The 22,879-nt window shown below is 42.5% G+C and overlaps 2 protein-coding genes across 2 annotated transcripts in view; both read left to right on the top strand.

The window, feature by feature from the left end:
• Nucleotides 1-22,879, top strand: part of LOC311021508 (olfactory receptor 4B13-like) — a gene marked incomplete at both ends in the record, with an annotated part of 64,856 nt that overhangs the window by 3,739 nt on the left and 38,238 nt on the right. Inside the window, one exon of the mRNA XM_084022110.1 lies at nucleotides 1,256-1,850. Coding sequence (XP_083878236.1) covers nucleotides 1,256-1,850 — 595 coding nt within the window. The remainder of the gene's footprint in view (nucleotides 1-1,255; nucleotides 1,851-22,879) is intronic.
• adarb1b (adenosine deaminase RNA specific B1b) overlaps nucleotides 4,578-22,879 on the top strand; it is a 94,396-nt gene continuing 76,094 nt past the window's right edge. Inside the window, exon 1 of the mRNA XM_084022833.1 lies at nucleotides 4,578-4,751. The gene's annotated coding sequence lies outside the window, so the exon portion shown is untranslated. The remainder of the gene's footprint in view (nucleotides 4,752-22,879) is intronic.

Raw genomic sequence — 22,879 nt, 5'->3', positions numbered from 1 at the left:
AACAAAACCAACATGATCATTAGTGATCCCAAATCCCTCACCAAACCACCCTTCAGACTCACCATTGACATTTCCACACTGTCTCTCTCCCCACACATCTGCTGCCTTTGAATCACTTTTGACAGTATCCTCTCCTTAGAACACCACAGAAATCAAATCACCGAAACGGCCTTTTTCCACCTGAAGAACATTTCAGTCTCCGTCCATCACTTTCTTTCCCTGTCCTAGAAACACTGATCCACAGTCAACTGTCCAATAAGGTGGATATGCCAAAGCATATTAAGACTGTAGAGGTGTGCATTATATATCTAGTGGACAACCCTGAAAGTACAATACATCTATTGACATTGGGGTTTGTTGTGTTGTGATTTTAAACGGTGACTGAGTTGTAGTTTTTAAGGATGCATTGAAATAAATTACGTTTTTTTGTCTTTTTGTCCAAAGGTTTCAACATCGAGTAGCAACTCATTTATCTATTACAAACATGGAATGCACTGTCTTCTCTTAACTAAGTGCTTTGGAATATAGGACTATTTTTTTGGCTGCATATATTTCAGTGCATAGGCTATACTGTATGTCCTCAAATGCAATGACAATAAACTTGAAAGTGCTTGTACAAAACACACACACTATCCTACACAGGTTTAAATAAAATGTTATCTCTTGACTGTCACATAGTAGATTTTATATTCAATGGTTCTAGGAATTTACACCCAATCCCAAATTTTGTTTTAATGTATTTCATGCTTTGCTCATAGAGTATATTTCCGCATACTGTAAAAAAGAGAAAAGCTCTTTCGGGTTTTTGATTGGATTATTTGAATTCCCAGATCATGTGTTGCTGTAGTCAGACAAAATATTAATAACAGTGAGATGAGAGAACACGCACAGTGTTAATGAAGGAGGTACACAACACAACAACACAGGGTCCAATGTTTTTTCCATCAATGATGGATAATATCTCTGAAATAAGATTATTTTTTCTTTCAGGTTTAGATGAAACAAAGAACCACCGAGTTGCTCTCTTTTCTGTCACTTTGCTGTGCTACTGTTTCATTGTGCTGGTTAATGTTTCTCTTATTGTGACCATCATGTTGGATAAAAACCTGCATGAACCAATGTATATTCTATTGTGTATTTTCTGCATGAATGGACTTTACGGGACGACAGGTTTCTACCCCAAGTTTCTCTGGGATCTGTTTTCTCCCGTTCATATGATCTCTTATTCTGGATGTCTTGTTCAGGCTCTCGTCAGTCACTCTTTTGCCTGCAGTGATTTGTCCATTCTTGCAGTTATGGCATATGACAGATATGTGGCTATATGTCGACCCCTGGTGTATCATTCCATCATGTCAAAGCAAAGAATCTCAATATTAGCCTGTTTCTCCTGGTTGACACCGTTTTGCATTATGCTCATCAATATTATTCTGACATCTCGATTAAAGTTATGCAGCTCATTTATTGCCAGACTTTATTGTGTGAATTGGATTATTGTTAAACTTGCTTGTTTCCCAGCTGACACTGTTGTTAACAGCATAGTTGCTTATCTTACAATAATCATTTATGTATTTCATGGTTTATTCATAGTTTGGTCCTACATGTATGTCATCAAAATGTGTGTGAATTCTATAGAAAACAGGGCAAAGTTCATGCAAACATGTGTGCCACATTTAATCTCCTTGCTCACTTTTCTTGTGACTATACTTTTTGATGTCATGAATATGCGAGTTGGTTCAAACAATTTCCCTCAAACCCTTCAAAATTTCATTGCTATAGAATTTCTTCTCATACCTCCAATTATGAATCCTCTCATTTATGGTTTTAAATTGACCAAAATTCGGAACAGAATAGTGAGTGTTATAACTTTCAAAGTTAAATTACTTAGATGATAAGGGAAACTCAAATATAATGTATTTATTAAATATTGTTTGTTTTATAAACTATTGTAATTTCATACGTGCAGTTTTTAATTATTTGTGTGCGTATCTCAGATGATCACTGTTAACCAAATTATTTTTCTTTGTACTTTGTATTGAATGCATTCTGCATGCTCACTTGCTGTTTGCCTCATTGCAGTTAGGAATGAATACGTTGCATATATCACAAGAACCATTTAAATATTTCACTTTGAGTGTGGTCCTATACATGTATGTAATCAAAACGCCACATCTAACCTCCTTGTTCAACTTTCTTGTGACTATACATTTGGATATTATGCAAACACGATCCGGTTCAATAAATGTGTCCTCCTACCTCCTCTTATCAATCCTCTCATTTATGATTTTAAATTCAACAAAAGTCTTTACTTTTAAAATTAAGTTACTTTTTTTTCTCCTAGGCCTATAAAATTATTGTTTTGTACATTATTGTATTCTGAAGTATGAAATTTGCATTGATGATACTGCGTATTATATTATACACATTTAGCTAATGATCTAAATCTACATATTATTTTATTACTTGCGTGCATATGTTGATACTTTTGCAGTAAGCCATATTGTTTGCACAACATTCATTATCTGAGCACGTCAGCCTGTTTGAAAGATTCAATTCAATTTCAATTCAATTTTATTTATAGTGTCAAATCACAACAGAAGTCATCTCAGGACACTTAACACATTGAGCAGGACTAGAATACGCTCAAAATTTCAAGAGTCAACACAATTCCAAATTCCCAACATCACCAGAGCCAAGCGTTACAGCGACAGTGGCGAGAAAAAACTGCCTTAATAGGCTTTTAGGCAGAAATCTCGTGCAGCCCAGGCCCTTGGGTTCCAACTGCATTTGGTGTTGGTAGTAGTAGCATTAACAGTAGTGGTGGCATTAACAGAAGCATGTATCAACAGTAGTAGTCCATGACAGCAGGCACAGCCACGCCGAGATGGATTCATCACAACCACGTCGCCGTAGACCAGAAGGCAGGAGTAGTTGAGCAGTCACACAGCGGGCAGGTGGAACTACAATGTGGTGTTTCCAGCATCAGACCAGTTAGCAGTCTGCATCGGTCAGGACCTCAGTGGACTCTGCTGGACCAGAAAGCATAGCCAGACTGTCAAGTTAGTGACAAGATCTTAAATGTATCAGTTTCCTGTTTAAAGCAAAGCTCCTGCTGACTCACTAAATATGGCAATTTTTCCATGTTGAAGTTGATATTTGAAGTTTGCATTACTTAATTTCAGTTCAATCAAGGTAGCAACTGATTTGTTGAAATTTACGTTACGCTTTATGGTCTGCTGTCTCTCAAAAGGGATCATTTTTTCTCTCAGGTTTAAATGAAACACAAATATGTGGCTATATGTTGCCCCCTGGTGTATCATTCCATTATGTCAAAGTAAAGACTCATTCATTTAATTAATTAAAATGATTCTGTTTCTCCTGGGTGATACCGTTTTTAATTATGCTCATCAATACTATTTTCACATCTATTACAGTTATACAGCTCATTTATTGCCAGACTTTATTGTGTGAATTGGATTATTGTTAACCTTGCTTACTTTTCTTGTGACGTTACTTTTTGATGTCATGAATATGCGACTTGGTTTAAATGATTTGCTTCAAATCCTTCAAAATTTCATTGCAATAGAAATCCTTCTCATATCTCCAATTATGAATCCTCTCATTTATAGTTTTAAATTTACCAGAATTCGGAACAGAATAGTGAGTGTTATAACTCTCTCTATATAAAAGTTTTATTACTTAGCCTATACTTGTATTACTTTTTGCTGACTCACTAAATGCAGTAATTTTTCCATGTTGAAGTTGATGTTTTAGGTCAATCAAAGGAGTGACTGATTAAATTGTCTACTTTTCAAAACAAAATTTGGATGTTTAATGCAAACTTGTTTCAATAGTTGAAACTGTTGTCCAGTCATTTTCAACGTGCACGCTTTCAGTGCTTCCTCTAGATTTAATTCCATCTGTTTTATTATAACAATGCGAGCAGAAGAACATTATTGCCAGCACCTTGACACGCCACGGACATTAATAGTATTTGAACAATCTCATTCTCCAAATCCTTCATCCATGCTTCCAAATGGACGAAAACAAACCCCCTCTTTTTTACTGTTTTTTGTAAGTGACCTTATGGCCAGTCATCTCAGCACTTTGAGATCAATGAAAAAGAAACAAGCCAAATCTCTCCTCAGGGCTTATGAAGAGACGGAAAATAATTGAGGACCCAAATGTGAAAGAACAGAGGTGCACTACTATTCATGTGTTTATTATCATTATTATCATTATCATCTCATCGTCTACTGCTTATCCGGTGCAGCAGCTTTAACAGGGGACCCCAAACTTCCCTTTCCCGGGCCACATTATTATTAATTTAATGTATTTTGTACTTGCAATCACTTTTATTTTTACACAGTTTAAGTCTTCCTTTCTAGAGATTTTCTATGGCGGACTGTTCGGTAAATACATCTTTTCAATATAAAAACAATATTATAAAAAAAAAAAAAAACAACCTTGACGCTGTCCGTCCACTCCGCGCCACCGCGCGGCGCTAGCGAGCCACATTCCCCTCACCGACCGCAGCAAAAACATCACGACGAAGGAGAGAGCCGACAGCAGACTGTGAACACTGCAGTACATGCGACCGTACAACGGCTCTCACCCCTCTGTGCATCTCCCCCTCCCCGCCTCCCTCCAACACCAGCGACGACACGGAGGAAAACAGCTTTTGTTTTGAAGTGGAGTGGCGGAGAAGATTCCAGCCTGTCCGGGAACCTGAACTTTCCCTTCCAGCACGAACCGTGAGTAGGCTGCTGGCGTGTTATGTTTTTTAGGGGGGGTGGTGGTGGTGGTGGTGGGGGCTGCGGAGGATGAAACGAGCAGGGGGTTGCTAACATGATTCGGGTTCCTGGTTTTGTGTTTATATATTATTAGACTGGTAAATCTACCGGAACCTGGAGACTCACCGGTCAAAAAAAAGAAATAGGCGCTTAACCCTCTCCTCCAAAAAACAATGTACACTCGTACCTTCCGCGAGCGTAGTGAAATTACCTCGCGGCGCGACAGCGGGATGTATGGCTGTCATGTTACCTCGGCTTCCCCCCTCCTGTCAGCGGCGCCTGCGAAGGTCCACACCGCATCAAGGAGCAGATTCACGGGGGTAACTACGCGGCGCTAGCTGCTGCTGCTGCTGCTGCTGCATCGTGGAAGTGTCATGCAGGTGTGCGCGTGCAGTGTTGATCAAAAAGACCGAACGCTGACAGGCTAACGTGCGCGTGCACACACATATATAGGCTACAATGTTGCACAGCGCGAGGTTTAGACGCGACTCTTTCTTGTGTCTTGTGGAAGCTACTGAGGAAGTAATTCCTGTATACAAGTATTATTATCAAAGTAATACAAATATATTGCTCTGTTTTTTGCATGTTATGAGAGCAGAAGGTGAAGTTGCACATATGTGTCACGTGGGAGAAGTGACCACAGTGACCTGGCCACCAGCCTGCTGTTGGGCTGGTTTTATGTACCAAGTGTAGCATGAAAGTAAGGTGGAGTTAGAAAGCAGGTTAGCTGTCCAGCCAACCATCCAATAGCTAAATGAGTCAAATTTGAACCGTTTCTGTGACACTGCAGTAAATGGAGATTTAAGGCGCCAGGCCTCCTTCGAAGTGGCATCGCCCGGCTTGAACCCCCGGGTGGTAAAAGTCCTCCTGAAATCTGCATTTACTTTGCTCGCTGGGGGAGACACGGAGCCGATAAAATGTCTGCAAAGTTTACGTTTGATTCCATCGCCAGATGAGCAACGAATCTAGCCGGCTCATTTTTTTTGTTTGCAACCGGTGTAGCATGAAAGCATGGTGGAGTTAGCAGTCTTACTAGCCAACTAGCCACCTGTCCGTCTCCATCTCACAAGCAGTAATTGACACTGCGTTAGAGGCTCCTCCTGGCTCTGACTGGTTGTTCAGGTACCTTTTTAAACGTGAAACCAACAACACTGTGATTCCTCGAATGGCCACTTGAGGCTGCCCCCGAAAGCGAGTAAATCTCCATAGAACCCCCCTTCAATAGTGTAACTCTGTAACTCACTCGTTTTAAATTACAGCAAGGCTTAAAGTGAGGTGCCATTGTGGGGGGCGTGGCTGCTTTGAGTGACAGCAGGGTGGCGACAGCGGCTCCACAGACACCTGTGAGTGATGTCATGGCCACAGGATCCCATATGAATGTTTTAAACAGTCTGCGGATTAAGCATACAGTATGCATAAGACCCAAGACTGAACTGACTATAGTAGGAGATGACGTCAACACTCTGAAGACGCACTTGACAAGGACACGTTGTGCTTCACGACTGCATTCCTTTTCTTACGAGCGAATATCAGCATCCAATCCTATCATTTAATCTCCAAGCGAACCTATTCATTCATTTAATGTTCAACTTTTTGAGAGTTATTACAACTATAAATTAACTGAATATGGATCTGCACGGTTGGAGCAGTCGGGAACTACAAAAACATGCGGTTTGTAGAGCAGCGTTTCAGAGCGATGCTTCTTTTTACCTGATAAACAATCTCTGGCTGCAAACAGACGGGAGGACGGGAACCGAGGCAAGTTTGTGCTCGTCGAACAGACGATGTGATAAGTTGCTCTTTTGCACAGCTCTCTCTTTCTCCCTCTCCCTCTTGCTTGCACCATTACAGCCATCTGATTGCTCAGTCATTGGCCGCCGCGGTGCATCTGTAAAAAAGTTAATATCAGTCGATTTATAGGGTCTAGCTGTGGCTAAAGCAGCAACGCTGGGAGATAAAGTGATTTAACGTTCTCTGGTGTTGCTGTGATGCTGTAGCCTGCTGGTGCCGATGAACTCAGAGGAAACAATCAATCAGACAGCAAATAGAAATACATGATTTAATACTTCTTGTAAAGTTTTGGATGCTTTTTCTTCAAAAAGGAGCGCTTGAAGATTCTCATTGGTTGTCACTTCCCAAGGTCAAGGACAATAAATAATGTAATGGAAAAGTACCCGGGCGTATCAAACTGGGTGTTTTCTTGTAATAAACGCAATATGATAGATATTAGCCACAGATTTTAGGCTTTAACGTGTTACTAAAAGGCTCAGTGGTTATTCCTCAAACTGCTGTACTTGGTACTGATTCAGGAGTGAAATGGGATGTGCAGCCGTGAACTTGGGATTTGTAGTAAGATGGATCCATGAAACTTGAAGAGTTGCCTGTGCTTGGAATGTCACTTTAACTACTTATTGCATTTATCATTGTAACAAACCCGTTTTTTTTACTTATTAAAATTCATAAATCAATTATATCAATGCTGAAAAAATGTAAAAAACGGAATCTTCTTCCTTGAAAAACGAGAATATGACGTGTGCATACATGAGCTATTGCCAACCAGATTCAACCCATAATATCATGACGTCCATCCGTCAGTCGATCAGACGAGGTTGTGAGGTAATCTCTCCAACGATCAGATCAAACTCCTCCCCACGTCGGCTCCCGTCTGTCCGTCCCGTTTCACTCAGAAATGAGAAGTGCTGCAGCGGAGGCTAAAACCAGCTGTGGCTCAGAGATAGAACGAGGTCGGCCACTAATCGCAAGATCAGCGCTTTGATCCCCGTCTCGTCCGTGTCCAAGTGTCCCCCGGGTGAGATACCAAAACCCCAAATTTGCTCCCAAAAGGCTCAGCCATCGCTATGTGAATGGGTGGTTGGAAAGGTGCTTTATGAAAGTCCATTTGTTTAGAGTTGCTTGTGTGTGATTTTGTTTTGTCATCACTTCCCTTGAAGAAAGGTGCTTTGAAACCCGCTTGCTCTGGGGTGGAGTGGTGTTTCCCTTTGAAGGGATCGGGGGAAACCTCCCTGCCAAGGTGGCGGCGGGGCGTGAGATGTCACCTAAACAAGTGACTCACATTTTCCTCTTTAAAAAAAAACAATGTAGCCTAGCTGGATCATTTTTCAGTGAAAGCAATGCAAAATGTGAAGCATTCTCGCTTCCGTTGGAGGAAATAATGCAGTGATTGAGTCTCTTAGCAGCTGTGTGTGTGTGTGTGTGTGTGTGTGTGTGTGTGTGTGTGTGTGTGTGTGTGTGTGTGTGTGTGTGTGTGTGTGTGTGTGTGTGTGTGTGTGTGTGTGTGTGTGTGTGAGAAAAGCAATTTTGCTGATTTGCTGAGTTGAAGGGAGTAATTGAGGTTTTTGCACAATCCAGTTGCAGCGGTCAGCTAAAACAAAAAAAAACGCTGTCGGGAGCTCCCTGAGCAAATACTGATCAAAACGGAGTTGAACGGCTACATCAGACCTTACTGTGTGTTATCACAAAACTGCTGCAGCACCGCTCCACTTGCTGAGGTGACAAGTTTAAAGAGGGGCTTAGACACTGTGTGTGTGTGTGTGTGTGTGTGTGTGTGTGTGTGTGTGTGTGTGTGTGTGTGTGTGTGTGTGTGTGTGTGTGTCTGTCTGCTGCATTGTGCCGCCGTCCCAGGAAAGCTGTGTGCAGCCCGAGATGCTGCACTGGAGGCTGCTCCTCCTGCTCCTCATGCTAATAAATAGTTGCCAGCTGTCAGAAGACTCTCCTTTTTAATGCTCCCATAATGCGTAACCGGAGGCAACGGATAGCGCAGCATTCACCAACCACACAGCGCCGAGTGGACCCCCCCCCCCACCGGAGGACGCCGTTGTTTGAGGCCTGATAAAACACACCATCATCATCGCCGCATCGCCGGGGATAAGGCAGTATAAAAAACACAGACAATGCATCTCCTCGGGATTTGTGGGCTGATGGGTGCCGACGAGCAAACGCAGGGGCTCAATGTCAGTTGTTAGTATGATAAGCTGCTTAATAAACATCCTGTCATTCTGTTACTTTAATGCACTGATTTTAGCTCACGTTTAGCACATAAAGGCCTTCTTAAAGTCTGAAATGAAAAATCACGTCCCCTGGTCACACTGTGCACCTCGTTAACAATACACCCCGAAATAAATACAAAACAAGAAAGTTGTATTCCTTCCTTGGAGCTAATCTCTTTCAACATTCAAATCAAATCCCTCCCAACGTTGCGTCCCGTCAGCCTAAACTGTTAAATTATCTTCAGCTCGACTTTCAAATATGATTCATGTCCCAAACATGACCTCTAAAAATGGATAATTAACCGTCGGAGAAAGTTTGAGTCACTTTGCTCTCCACCTTCCTCACTGCCACTGTGGTGTTTCTAGTGATTGCCACACTGTGAGGAATTCAGACCAGAACGTAATTCCTGCCAAGCACCACATTTGGGCAAAATTCTCCCTTTTTTGGCAAGAGGAGCACCTGCTAAACGCCTGTGAACATTTTGCATGCAAAGAGATTTGAACGCATAGGCTGCATGAAAGGCTGTTTTCAGAACATTTGCTTTTTCCCACACAGGATATAGTAAGTGCTGCAAAAAACATGTTTATATCACAAGTGTGGTCGGGGCAAGTTTAGCTGTTTTGACTTCCCTCAGCTGAGAAATGCTTTTACAAGGTGTCCTTACACAGAAATGTGGATGAAAACAATCGGCATGTCTGCAGGGATGCACGATTTTCCAATTAGCTTAACAATGTTCTAATTGCATAGTGGCAGTCCAACGCTTTTTTTTTTGTCTTCGCAGCACTTTTGAACCATTTGAAACGAATGCTTTTCCTAAGGGACGTGAACGTAGCTGAACTCTTGTTTACTTCCTTTGTGCGCCACTGTTGCATGGCTCCCAAGCATTCAGCCATTGTCCTGCTGACTTTTTCCTGAAACACGCCAGACATCCTGTTTTCTTCCGTCTCACCTGTCGTTGATTTAAGGAAACAGCAGCTGGCACATCGTGTAGTTTTGTCCGGTCGGTCCCGTGTTATGAGTTTCCCGATTGCAAAGTTTTAAGATGATTTGGCTCTCGATTCAGTGCGCAGGATGTGCTCATTTTAGGATCCACTCCAGTCCACCTTAAGCAATGAAAGCAGTGTATGGCACGAGTCAAGTGTGTGTACGGTTATGGAGTTTTAGTATTTGGACAAAAGCTGTGTCGACTGATTGCAATCGTGTAAACATTTATTCTTGCTAAACTTGCACGAAAATAAACACATTTTGCTGAAAAGAATAACACCGCCTTTTCAGTTCCCAGAAATGATATAAACATTCAATTTGAATAAAAAGAGAAATGAAATGTGAGATTGTTTGCTAATGTTGTTGTTATATAAATATAAATAGAAGAATACTTTCAGCCAAGTGTTGTCTGTGTAGGCAGGATATTAAAGATGCATGTTATGACCTTTTTTCTCTCTACCTCATTCTGAGGCTGTTAGGCTGCCTTTATTAATTTGAATAACAAACTGAACCACTGGAAGGTTGAAGGGTCTACATTTATGTATGCTGTGTTGCACAGATATAATGATGATGTTGAATAAGGAGCTTGTGGAGATCCACTGGACCAGCATTGTATAATGGATTTCTTGGTACGTATTCGTAGGAGTATCTTTTGAATTAGCCCTCGGCCTGCGAGGCATGGCCTGTTTCATGCACTTTGCTTTTCAGAACAACAAAAAATCCCCCAAAACACACCTTCACGTCGTTCTCCGTCATGTGACCGAGCAGGCTTTGTGCTAAAGCAATCTCTTGGCTGTAAGATACAGAATCGGAAGCTTTCTGCGAAGTCAGTGATGATAATTCAGTGAGTTTGGAGGATGGGGTGAGGGATGGTGCGGCGGCAGGGGTTTGTGCAAATAAAGCAGCGTGACCCCAGCTTGCGTGGCTGAGACAGTCTGCACCTCCCTGAGGGGGGTCACATCAATGACGCCCCGTCACCAAATTTGTGGCGAGCAGGAAGCCGCGGGTTGTGGCCGTTATTCACGGCGTATATTGTGTATGCGTTATGTATCACATGATGGGGGGAAAACGCATTATTATTATGTCTTTTTGTCACTTTAAAGATGTGTTTTTCAGAGAAAAGGAGAAGAAAGAGCCAGTGCATATGCCAGACTGGGTTAGCATCAGAGCGTGAATGTGACAGTCCGGTCAGTGCTGTACACACACACACACACACACACACACACACACACACACACACACACACACACACACACACACAATCGCATGTTAGCACTACAAATGGCAGGGGGAGGCCTCCATGAAGCCACCAGGACCAGACTGTATTCTTGCTCGTCCTTTATTAATGTTAGAATAACATTTTTTTCATGAATTGAAGAAATGCAGCGTTATATAAATAAATGATGTGTTTCTGTAGCAAGAAAGGACATATGGTGATGAATATTTGCAGAGTGAGAAAACACTTGGTTTGAGAACCGTTGCGTATGTGAACAATCTAGTTTGTTGCTACTTTGCCGTCACCGTGTTTTATTAAGTTTAGTTATTCCGGCTGACGTTCGATGCTTCATGTTTTAGGCTTCCCGGCTCCAACCACAGCTCTGTTGTTTGGTGTGTCGGGGAAGCATGTTAGTCATGATAACGGGGGGGATGTTGGTACATGTTAGCCTTCGCTGCCGTTATTGACGTTTTTATTTCCTATCAAGCAACTGACTCACCGGTTTTATGTCGGTTCTGTGAGCCCCAGGCGGCGCTGGCAACCCGGTGTCTTCCTGCGTTACAACTCTTTTTGAAAGGTGATGGTTGAAGTTGACCTCTAAGGTCATCAGAGACAATGGAAATACGTTTTTACAAGAATATATATCTTTTATATATTTATTTTGTATTTACAGTGCAATACAAGTTCCCAACATGAAAACAAACAAATTCCCAAACAAAACAACAAATATACGAACGACGATTATCAACATTTGTCAAATTAATTTAGCATCCATGCAATCCTCTTGCTATTGAGTTGAAATAAAACTTTGAAGCCCCCCCTCCTCCTCGTGTGTCATTGCTGTTACATGAGCTTGATCTCCAGCATCCTGGAGGAGAAGCCACATTGCCGTGGGGTGATAGCAGGCTGCCATGTTTCTCAGCCACTGTGGACTATCTCAGCCAGGCTCTGTGAACACATGCACCCAGAACAGACATCTGCACAGAGGTCCACGTCATAGCGGCTCACTGTGTGTGCGTATCAACCCCCCGAAAACACGGATTGTGTCATGATGTGGCTGTACATGTATTCACTGTGGATTAGGCTAAGCCCATCAATAATGCAGGCCACATGGAGGAGCTGTGAAAACAGTCTTTTCTTGTTTCCGAGCTCCTTGGCCTCGTTCTCTGACAGGAGGAGGGAGAGGGCCGGTTGATAATCCGATCGCATCGCCATGAAGTTGTATGGAGATAATTGTGTCGTCTAAATTGATAATAACAAGCACCCACTCTTTCAAACTAACTTAAACTGTGTCCTTAATCTGATTATTCTCCATTTGTGTACATTTATAGCTGTTAGTTCTCTATGATTGTACTTGAAACTGTTCATTTTGGACTAAAGTTCTCAATTTCATTAAATTTGTCAATTATTGGATAAATGGATGGATGGATGGATACTTTATTGGTCCTGAGGGAAATTTCAAGTGTTTTTGAGTTTCTTTCTGATAGATAAATATATATGAATATAGACTATTTCTTTATTGATCTACCAGAAAACATGCTATATCGTGACATATATCGTTATGACATGAGCTGTATCGTAATAGTAGATTTTGCCCGTAACAACGTCTGAATGTCTGAAGAGACTCCGCTCCGCTCGCGTGCCCTTTTCATATTCGCCAACCTTCTCCGTTTCCTTCTCGTCCTCCATACTCCACGGAGCTCTGCACGCGGGCCCTTGGTGATACGGCTATATATAGAAGGGAAAAGGAAGAGCCAGATTAAGAAAAATAGAGTGGCTCTTAGTGCGCTGTCCTGGGAAGCTCGCTCCAACGCTCCCGTACGAAAGGGTTAACGATGCTCAGATTTGGTGGTGAGATGGTGTTTTTCTGTGCCGGAGTGACTCGGGGGGGCTGAAGAGGTCGAGCCCCGGCAGTCTTGAGATACACTGCCTCAATTAACCACAGTACCCTCTGGGTGAAAGAACAGCTGTCAGAATTCAGCAGAACTCGTGTTGTCGAGCCCATTAGTGATATTGATAATTCAAGGATTTAATGGTATCTTTCTGTCTCCGTTGTGGCGATTAGATGACTCCCTCAAGGCCCGTTTGAAGTCCCTGAACACCACCTGTGTAAATCTGTGTTATCATCTACATGGAGATTGATTTTTTTACACCAGGCCACAGGACTACATAACTGATTTTAAATTACACATATAGTTTTCACAGTGGTCTTTCCAGACTTTCTCAACCCCGACTGGTACACCCATGATTGATGAAATGTTGGTTTCAGTAAACATAAGTGTAAGAAAATGTTTTCTGATACCAGCGTTTAATTAATGTGTAAGGCTTCACTTAAACATTGCTTTCAAACTAATAAATACATTGATTTTAACTGACTGAACTGTTAATTCATCATTGAAATGGTAAATCAGCAAATTGGCCAAAAAAATAAATCTTCAAAATTAACAGAAATCATGAATCAAGTGTAAAACTTCTTCGTGCAGCAAGATATTCAGAAAAAAATAAATAAAGGGGGATTAAAATTCCAGTTCATAATATATATATAGTATAAACATATTGAAGCAAATTTAATATAGTTGGCACTGACACCGGATCGGCCTGATACCCAGCACCTGTATCGGCATCCCTACAACAAACTAGCGTCATACAGTTGGTGAATAATGTGCTGCTTGGAGGTATTATTACACCGTAGGTTTGAGCAAACAAGCTTCTGTCTGCTCAGCTGTGTGTTTTTCGATAGAGATGTTACAGTGGATCTAAACATGATGCATATAAATCCAGAGAAGGGGGGGGTTAGCTGGGAGCAGAGCGTAGCAGGTGCTGCCGGCCCATGGGGGCATATTTGTGTACTCTGCTCACTCAGTGGGAACATTTTAATTTGATCCCTTTGTTTCTATAAAACAGGTCAGGATTTGTTCTGCCTCTGGGCAATTTGTGTCAGTGCTTGTAGAGCACTATGTTCTTTGATGGAAAAAATAAAAGAAATCGTCAAAACACACTCTCTAACTGTCATGTAGGAAATTACTGTACAAAGTGCTCTGTATAATTGGATAGGTTTGGCCACCTAGGTGATGCTTAGGATCTCACGCTAGCAGCTAAAAGTAGTGGGATCCGTCTCACCTGGAAAAAACCCAGACACCACGCCGTAGAAAGTAAATCTCCTTTTGGTATTCATTTATTATGAATGAATTCATCCTGAGACTGAGAAAAACTATTCATTGCATTGCAATAACTTCCTGCAGGATTGATAACATGATATTTGACAGAACTGTATATTAGATTCGGTCTTTCTTTAAAAAAAAACAGCATTTGGCAATTCGGTCACGCACAAAGCTCCCTCGGTGCATCCTTTCAGAGACGGTCACTGTGAGGGATTTCCCTCTAATTAATAGACCACAACAGAGCGAATCAGTCCGTCACGCTGATAAGACCTGAACCCAACACTGAGGGAACCTGCAAAAGCCTCCACGCGGCATTTTTCTTTAAGTTTTATCCATATTTAGATATTTGGAAAGTTTCTCTTCACACTAAAAATGACTAACTTCATTAGTTATTCTCTATTATTACTTCTTGTTAAATATCGTTCCCGTGTGGAATCTTTGGTGTTTCTTATCCTCAAACTCATGGATGGATCCTCGTCCTCCGTTAGAGATAAAACATATACTTTAACGTGCATTTTTATGTTTTATTCTTTTTATTTTGTTTGTTGGTCGGTCGATGAGTCCACTAGTTGGGACCTCACTGGAATGTGTCAATTACGCTCTAGATTTGACGGTTGAAGTGATTTTTCAGATCTGCTCTGGTTGCACATAACGATTGTTAAAAAAAATAAAAAATTAACAGAACAATTTGTCGATTAATCTGGGGTCAAATGGAGATTACTTCATATTTTTTGAATTTTTGGATTAAAAGAAGCATTCATTTAGGATAACAACCTGTCAGACTAAATGTTTAAATATTTTATTCGTCAGATGCCTTCTCGGAAAAAATACTGGATCTCAAATTCAAGAGGATTGCTGTGACACGAAAATGAATTCTCACAGTACATCACCCTTTTGAACTGGAGTCTAGAATACTTTAGATGGTCGTACGCAAGTTGTAATGGATGACATCTGTTCCGTCGATGAATCGGCCCCCCGATCCAAACCACGTGAAGACCTCAAGGAGAATCCTCATAAAGTTGTAATCACGGACTCCCACAGTGGCCGTGCTGTTCAGCAGTTGTGGGGTTGGAAGGCTTTGCTTTGTTGCCCTTCCCACAGGATCACATCCAAGTCCATCACCCGGGTTTCACACCTTTTCATTCTCCGGCGTCGGTGCTTCTTCTCCAGCCGAGCTCAGAAATAAGATGTTGGTGTTATTCGTGAATCATCCGCGTTTTTTATTTCCCCGTTAGGACGCTTCTGTAGTGTCACTTTGGCTTTTTCCTTCCATCAGTTTTTCTGTGAGTGTATGCCGAAGAGACATCTCACACACACACACACACACACACACACACACACACACACACACACACACACACACACACACACACACACACTCACACTCCTTGTTATTCCCAGGGTTGAGAATATTTCCTCCCCGGGCAACACTCCCTCTCCCTCTCTCTCTCTCTCTCTCTCACACACACCTAGTGGTGTTGAAAGATGTGGCTAAATGAGGATGTGTGAGTTTTTAGCACCCAAATCTTACACTTTCTCCATCGTGCGCTGCGTGGCGAGGACTTTTCATTAGCTGCCTTTTTCTTCTTTAAGAGGCTTACAGTTTCCATCAACACCTTGCAGTTGCAGTGTACGATTAAGCTAGCGTGTGTGTCTTCTGTGTGTGTTTTTCTTTTCTTTTTGCACAAAGCGTTTTGTTTTTCATAATTGAAGTCTCCTGGAGAGTATTAGTGATTATTAAATTAAACTCTTATCCCACGGGCTGGAAGCGGAGAGTCAGCGGTCTGTTTATTGATGTCATGAAGTGGAAGCGGAGACTAATGGCGAGAGGTTTTGGCATTCAACCTCGTCGTGGCCCAAAGCTAACAAGTGTGTGGATACTCTAGTGTCAGCTTTGATGGAGCTGAATGTTGCTCCTTAAAAAAAAGAAAGATGTGTAGCCTGTGTAAAAAAATAAAAAAATTCTCCAAAAATGTATTAATCCCAATGGCAGAGACAAACAGGCTTTTAGTTTAAATATATTTTTGAAGCAGGATTTTGTTCCTCATCTACTTCCTGTTGGCTTCCTGTTGACATATTTCTGTGTGACCATATTTGGACTGGGGAGGAGCGACGGGTGGATCAGTGTCATCATGATCCGTGTGGAATCTGGTGTGAAGCCGTTAACAAAGTTGGAATAATTTAAAGAATTATTTAAGTAATTTGTGCAACTAGAGGAGTCGCCCCCTGATGGCCAGCAGAGGGAATGCAAGTTTAAGGCACTTCAGCATTGGCTTCACTTTTCGGACCCAGAAGTTGATGCCTGGTAAAAACTAGCTGTGGTAGAGTGAGTACGGCTTGACTATTCTGCCGATGGCATTAGAGCTGTGGAACATTGAGGAATTCATCATGCGTTCCAACCAGCATTTATTTATTAGTGCTAGCCTCTGGCTATTATTTAAGAGTCGTCATAATTTGAATACCTTCTTTATATGAACATTTACAGCATTTCTCTTCTAGCGTTTTACATCTCATGACATGCGTTTTGAAGTGTTTTTTAAGTTAAACATTAATGCAACTTAACCTCATGAAAACAACAAAAAGAGAAACTCTCTGTATTTGTGTGGCATTAACAATACAGTGTAACACTAAAAAAACAAACAACAAACTGACCGCTGCAGACAAAAAGCATTTACCAGGATGATTGTCTTTCAATTTAGTGAAACTATCGAGCTGTGTCGTAACCCGACCCGATGACCTAAATAGACACAGTGGAGAGTGCCGTCAGGCAGACGGAGGCTAAACAATGACCCGTGCACAGAAGAAGGGTGGTGCTGCTGCCTTTTTAAATGTCGGCGTAACGGCGAGGGTCATTTCAAAGTCCGGGAACAAGAAACAAGACTTTCAGCAGCACTGAAGTCTCTACACTTCAATTTAAACGGCATATTTGGAAATTTGCTGAGTCGCTTTTTCTTCAGGGACTTACGATGACTACAGTAATATAAACAACATTAATTAAGTTAGCGTTAAAATATTCCTCTGGTGTTCGAATAACACGAGACATATGGGACATCCACACTTCAGAGTCTCAAGTATAGGAATGCATTCTGAGTTACTGTTTGCAGCTCGTTCCCCCTTTCCACCACTGAACACAGAGCTTTTTTTGTTTGGGTGCCACTGTTCACTTCCTGTCGCTACCAATCTTAGCTGCTGTGTTTCAACAATGTTAAAAACGGTCTGAAAGGCTGGAAAAAAAAGAGAAAACCAAAGTGCATGCAGGCTGAAACTGAACCGTGGTGGTCCTTCGGGAGATGCAGGGCCTTAAACGAAGAGCAGAGGAGGTGGCTGAGTCAGGCAAAGCAGGGTAAAATACAATATGTTTCTGGGGAATAATCCAGACTAGGACATTTAAGGTGATGTAAAGCAAAACTTCCACATTCATACATACAAACGTTCCTGTTTACAGCGTCTTAGATGCCATTTGATATTTTCTTCCGTCATATCCATCATATCTTTGGGTTTGGACTGTTTTTTGAATAAAACAAGCTATTTAAATAGTTATAATAGGGATGATTCTTTTTGTACCCAGATTTTAAAAAAACAAACACAAACATGACATATTTGTTTTGAAGCAATTAGTGCAAGTAGTATTTGATTTAATGCCACAGCTGGGATTATCATGCAGATTTGAACACGGAGAGCTTGCAGCTAATGTTGCTAGCAGCTAATGGTGCCAACAATGCTAACAATAGCAGCAGTGCTAACAGTTTTAACCTGGGGGGGTTCACACTGAATGAAGACCTCTATTTGTATCTGCTTCAATTCAAGGATATTGTGATGATGATGGTATTCTTCATTTTTTAAAAAGGATTTCCAGCTTTGGTGAAAAAAGGTTGTTCAGTACTCATAATCCCTGACCCGACGGCGCAGCCCCCAGTCGACGCATTAAAACAACCTTCTTAATATTCATGAGAAAACGGCGCGTGGCGTTCGGCGGCGGCTGCTGCGATCGCCGGCCGCGATACGGAGGAGGTGTTTGTGTCGAGCCTGAGAGTCGCACGCTCCGGTTGGAATGCGTCAGCAGGCAGACGGGCAGCGCTGGTAGTTTTTGGAAGGAAGATGTGGCAGTCCTATTACTCACCTCCGTAGCAGCGATAGTGCTGCGTTGTGGCTCCCCGGGGCTTCTGTCCAATCAGCGGTGCACACTTCATTACCCTGTTCTCTGGAGGCGGCTCGCTGCAGAGCTCTCTCGCTCTTAACTTGTGTGCTGCACGGGGATTCGCCGTCTTGTGTTTACACTTAAGTTTGTGTGCTTTTATTTTGCCAACCTTAAAAAAATAAAATAAAACAAAAGTGTGTGTTTTTAGATGAATATGTGCACGTCGGCCTTCATCCTTCTCATCTCCTCTTCCTCTGACACCAGCCCCGATGCAGCTCCCTTGCTGCGTTAGCCACAGATGTTGCTCTGACCCGGTGGACAAAACAGGTCCCCCCCCCAACACACACACACACACACACACACACATAATTATTTGAGCAACATCTGGGCACGAGGCAGAGAGGAGGTGGAGGAGGATGTTCGTCCTGGAGGGCGGTCGGCCGTAATCGAACCGTGAATAAGACATGGCTCAGAGGATGTGGGATGCTTGTGCAAGCAAGCGTGGGTTTGTGTGTGTGTGTGTGTTTGTGTGTGTGTGTGTGTGTGTGTGTGTGTGTGTGTGTGTGTGTGTGTGTGTGTGTGTGTGTGTGTGTGTGTGTGTGTGTGTGTCTGTGTGTCTGTGTGTCTGTGTGTCTGTGTGTCTGTGTGTGGGGGAGAGAGAGAGAGAGAGAGAGGCCATTTCAATAGAGTGCGCAGCATGGGGTGGGGGTGGGGGGAGGTGGAATCTGCCATATGGATGAAAGAGGAGGACAAAAGGGAGGAGAGAGGAGGAAGGAGAAAAAAGTGGAGAGACTCAGCGTCCCACGTCAACTCACTTAATGCTCCCTGCTGGCCCCGGGGATGCTGACAGCACAGTTTTGTTGATTCATCCCCCCCTCCAACTAGTTCCCTCGTCTTTTGCAGTCAGTCTCTATTCCCGTTGCCCTTGTGTTGCTCTGTTTGCTCCCTGATCTCCCTCTCTCTCCCCCCTCGTCCTCTAGCGTGACCTTGCGACTGCAGAGTCCTCCTTGTCGTACCGTCAGGTCTGCTGATGCATATGCCCCGTGCCGGAGAGCGTTATGTGTCTACAGAGTTAACCTCCCCCCTCCTCCCCTCGGTATCTATGAGGTGAAGGGTAAAGCCAGTGGGCCACAGGGATGCTTTACAAAAAAAGAAAAAAAGCTGATGGATGGATGCGATTGCTGCGAGTGTTTCGTGTTCTTTCTTGCTCCCACATTTAACACCAGAACTGGCTACAATACACGTATTCAAAAACTGCCCCCAAACCTCATTTTAATGCATTTTAGCTCCTCTGTTAGATGCACTTGTTTGAAACCCTCCAGCACATTATGATAGTAATAGGAAATTTGGAAAACTGTGCATGAATGTGTAAGTGTTTATACAGTGGAGATTTAAATTAAAATCAGTTTACACCACACACAAAGTACTTCTTATGTGAAGTTGAACTACTAATCTGTAACTGCAAGTTAAATATTATTATTATTATTATTTATTTTTTTTAGAAATTATGGATGATGTATCTGTTACAATGCTTTAAAAACCATACAAATTTAACCTAAATAAAAATATTTAATAGCATTCGCTAGTTTAGCATTATTGCATATTTCCTAAAATAATATGCATTCAAAACGTCCTTGATACTCATCGTGAACACATTTCACTTCGACATATATAAATACATGTTACATCTAAATCTATGACAGCACATACATTTTTCCCTTTTACACTGCCAGTGAACCTACAGTGACTTCCTGTTTACATGGCTGACTGCTTGATGATGCAGACGTATCCTAGCAACCGATTCATACTCACAGCTGAGGATCTTTCTTCAATATTAAAAGTGCACCACGGTTTAAAACCCGCCATTACTGAAAGGAATTGCTATTTTCTTGGCATATATTTCAATTTTATTGCTTAGAGCTATAATTTAAAGTATTCAGACTAATTGTTTTCACCACCTTCCGGAAAAATAATTAAAGTCAGTCCGTCCAAACCATGAATCATTCTTAATGTTATCCATTTACTTTGTGTTTGGCATCTTTAGTGGTCATTTGCATTAAAAACACACACACACACACAATTCAAATGATCAGGAAATTAATGTATTTTTATTTCAATAATTGTTTTGATTAAAAAAAAACCTTCTTGGCAGTAGTTTTAACATTGCGTTATAAGCTTAGAGTAAGTGTTACTTATACTTAAACAGCTCATAATCCCTTCTTTAAGATCTATTTGATGTTTGCTGTGGAAACATCTCTGCAAGTTGCTCCAGATCTAAAAGTTACAAGATTACACTTCAACACATCTCGTTGGCGTTATAATATACCCTTGGCTCAGCGCTCACATTTACCGAGTCGCGCTTGAATGCATCACAACCCAGGAACTTTTTCTCTCTAATTGTGAGGAAATTAAGCGACCGTCACGTGCAAAGGGCCGACCGCGTTTGGAGACGAAGGCTTTGACCTGATGGCAGCTTCGGCTTTCTAACGCTGAGATGGAATGGCAGAGGTGAAGCCTGTGGAGCTTTTATTGGAGCGTCGTCCCTTTAAGGACGGAGCAACGCGAGATGCCCAGGGTTCGGTCTGCGGTAATTGGGCTCTCTGCAGTTTACAGATTACTTGAGTGCCGTTTCTGTTTTTCATGTGGATGTGTGAGAAGGAGCAGCGAAAAACAAGAAGCAGACACACTTTTACATTCTGGTGGGCTCCAGACAAATGGATACAGTCAGCAGCACCAAAGGCAACCTACTTAATTGGAGCATTCATGTCGTTAGAAAGCATGTCAAGTGCCAAAGTGTCAAAATGACTTCTGGCGAAGCTTTTTTGGCCTCGTTGACTCAAAACAGATTCAGGAAAGTAAAGACCGGCATCTGTGGAGTTTGATTACAGCCTCTCTTCAGTGTAAGCGATCTGTTTTGACGTGCCGGCCAGAAAAATATCCACATGTTTAAGTGTCTCTTTATGCTGAAGCTATGTATTAAGAGACGCCAGCAGAGGGAAAACGCCCTCAAGGTGATAAGAAAAGCTTTTGATCCAGGTTCCAACTGTAGATGGATGACGGCACGCAAAATACAGACACCGCGATGCTTCTCTTTCCCTTCAGCGGAGTCTTTTTTATTTTTTAATCTTCTTATTTTATTTTCACTGATTGTAGCCCCCGACAGCGGATCCATAAAGTCAAGGTGACACTGTGTAAAGCTGTTTTTATTACTGGGTCGTCCAACCAATTGCTAATCTGGGTCAACAAACCCAGAGGCCAACCGAATGCACTTAACGCAAAAATCATTGGTTTCCTAGCATGCATGGGAAGATATAGATATTTAAATCTCACAGTCATCCAGGCCGGAAATAATTCACGATAGTATCTTGATAATCGTCAAAATATGCTTCAAACTAACTCAAAAAGAGGCAAATAGAGGTTCCATTTTGCACCCATGGTGACGATATTCACGATTTCCCGATAATGACAATTTCCCCACAATAAAATCCACTACAAAATATAGTCCCATCCCTTCTCCATAGTTTAAACTGATATAAATGGGAACCGCATCAATGTTTGTCCTAATTTAATTCAGGTTGGTTAATTCTAAGAAAACAGCAGATGAATCTCTACAGCATTGAGGAAGCAGACAGACCCTCAGATTAGCAAGCTTTCACAACATCAATCATGGGCCATGTATGAGTTACAAGGTCCCGTCACATGTGTTTTCCGAGGGTTTGACTATAAAGTCCTCTGATGTGTTGTACAAGTGGCCAGCAGCCTTTCACTGATCGAAGGCCAACTGCCTTTTGAAGTGTGGGGAGAGAAAAAAAGAAAAAGGGATGACATTTACAGGGGACTTGAGTATCAGGTGATGCTGCTGCAGCTGCAGCATCTCTCTGGGCTGCAAGAATCCAAAATGATAGTTCTGGCTCCAAGACTCGGTTCTCAGAGACCCACGTTGGGAACATGCAGGGAACTGGAGCAGCTTTCACCATTTGGGTGTTTGGCTCGTTATTCATCACTTTAAAGGGAACCTGCACCCCTGTCCTCCCATCATCCCGTCCTCCCATCCCCCCATCATCCCGTCCTCTCGTTCTCCCGTCATACCATCCTCCATCATCCTGTCCTTCCATCCTCCTGTCCTCCCATCCCCCATCATCCCGTCCTCTCACTCTCATCCTTCCATCATCCCATCCTCTCGTCCTCCCATCCTCTCATCCTTCTATCATCCCTTCCTTCCAACCTCCTCTCATCCTTCCATCCTCCTGTCCTTCCATCCTCCTGTCCTCCATCATCCCTTCCTTCCATCCTTCCATCCTCCCGTCCTTCCACCCTCCCACCCTTCCATCCTCACATCCTCTCATCCTCCCATCATCCCGTCCTCTCACTCTCATCCTTCCATCCTTCCCTCCTCTCATCCTCCTGTCCTCTTGTCCTCTATCATCCCTTCCTTCCATCCTCCTGTCCTTCCATCCTCCTGTCCTCCATCATCCCTTCCTTCCATCCTCCCGTCCTTCCCCCCTCCCACCCTTCCATCCTCCCATCCTCTCATCATCCCGTCCTCCGGTTGCTCTTTGAGTGCAGCGTGATGTGTCACACG

This window comes from Eutrigla gurnardus (genome assembly GCF_963514095.1).
Source record: "Eutrigla gurnardus genome assembly, chromosome: 12".
In the NCBI taxonomy this organism is placed as follows: Eukaryota; Metazoa; Chordata; class Actinopteri; order Perciformes; family Triglidae; genus Eutrigla; species Eutrigla gurnardus.
The sequence above is the reverse complement of the archived record's forward strand: the minus strand, read 5'-3'. Positions and strand labels throughout refer to the sequence as shown.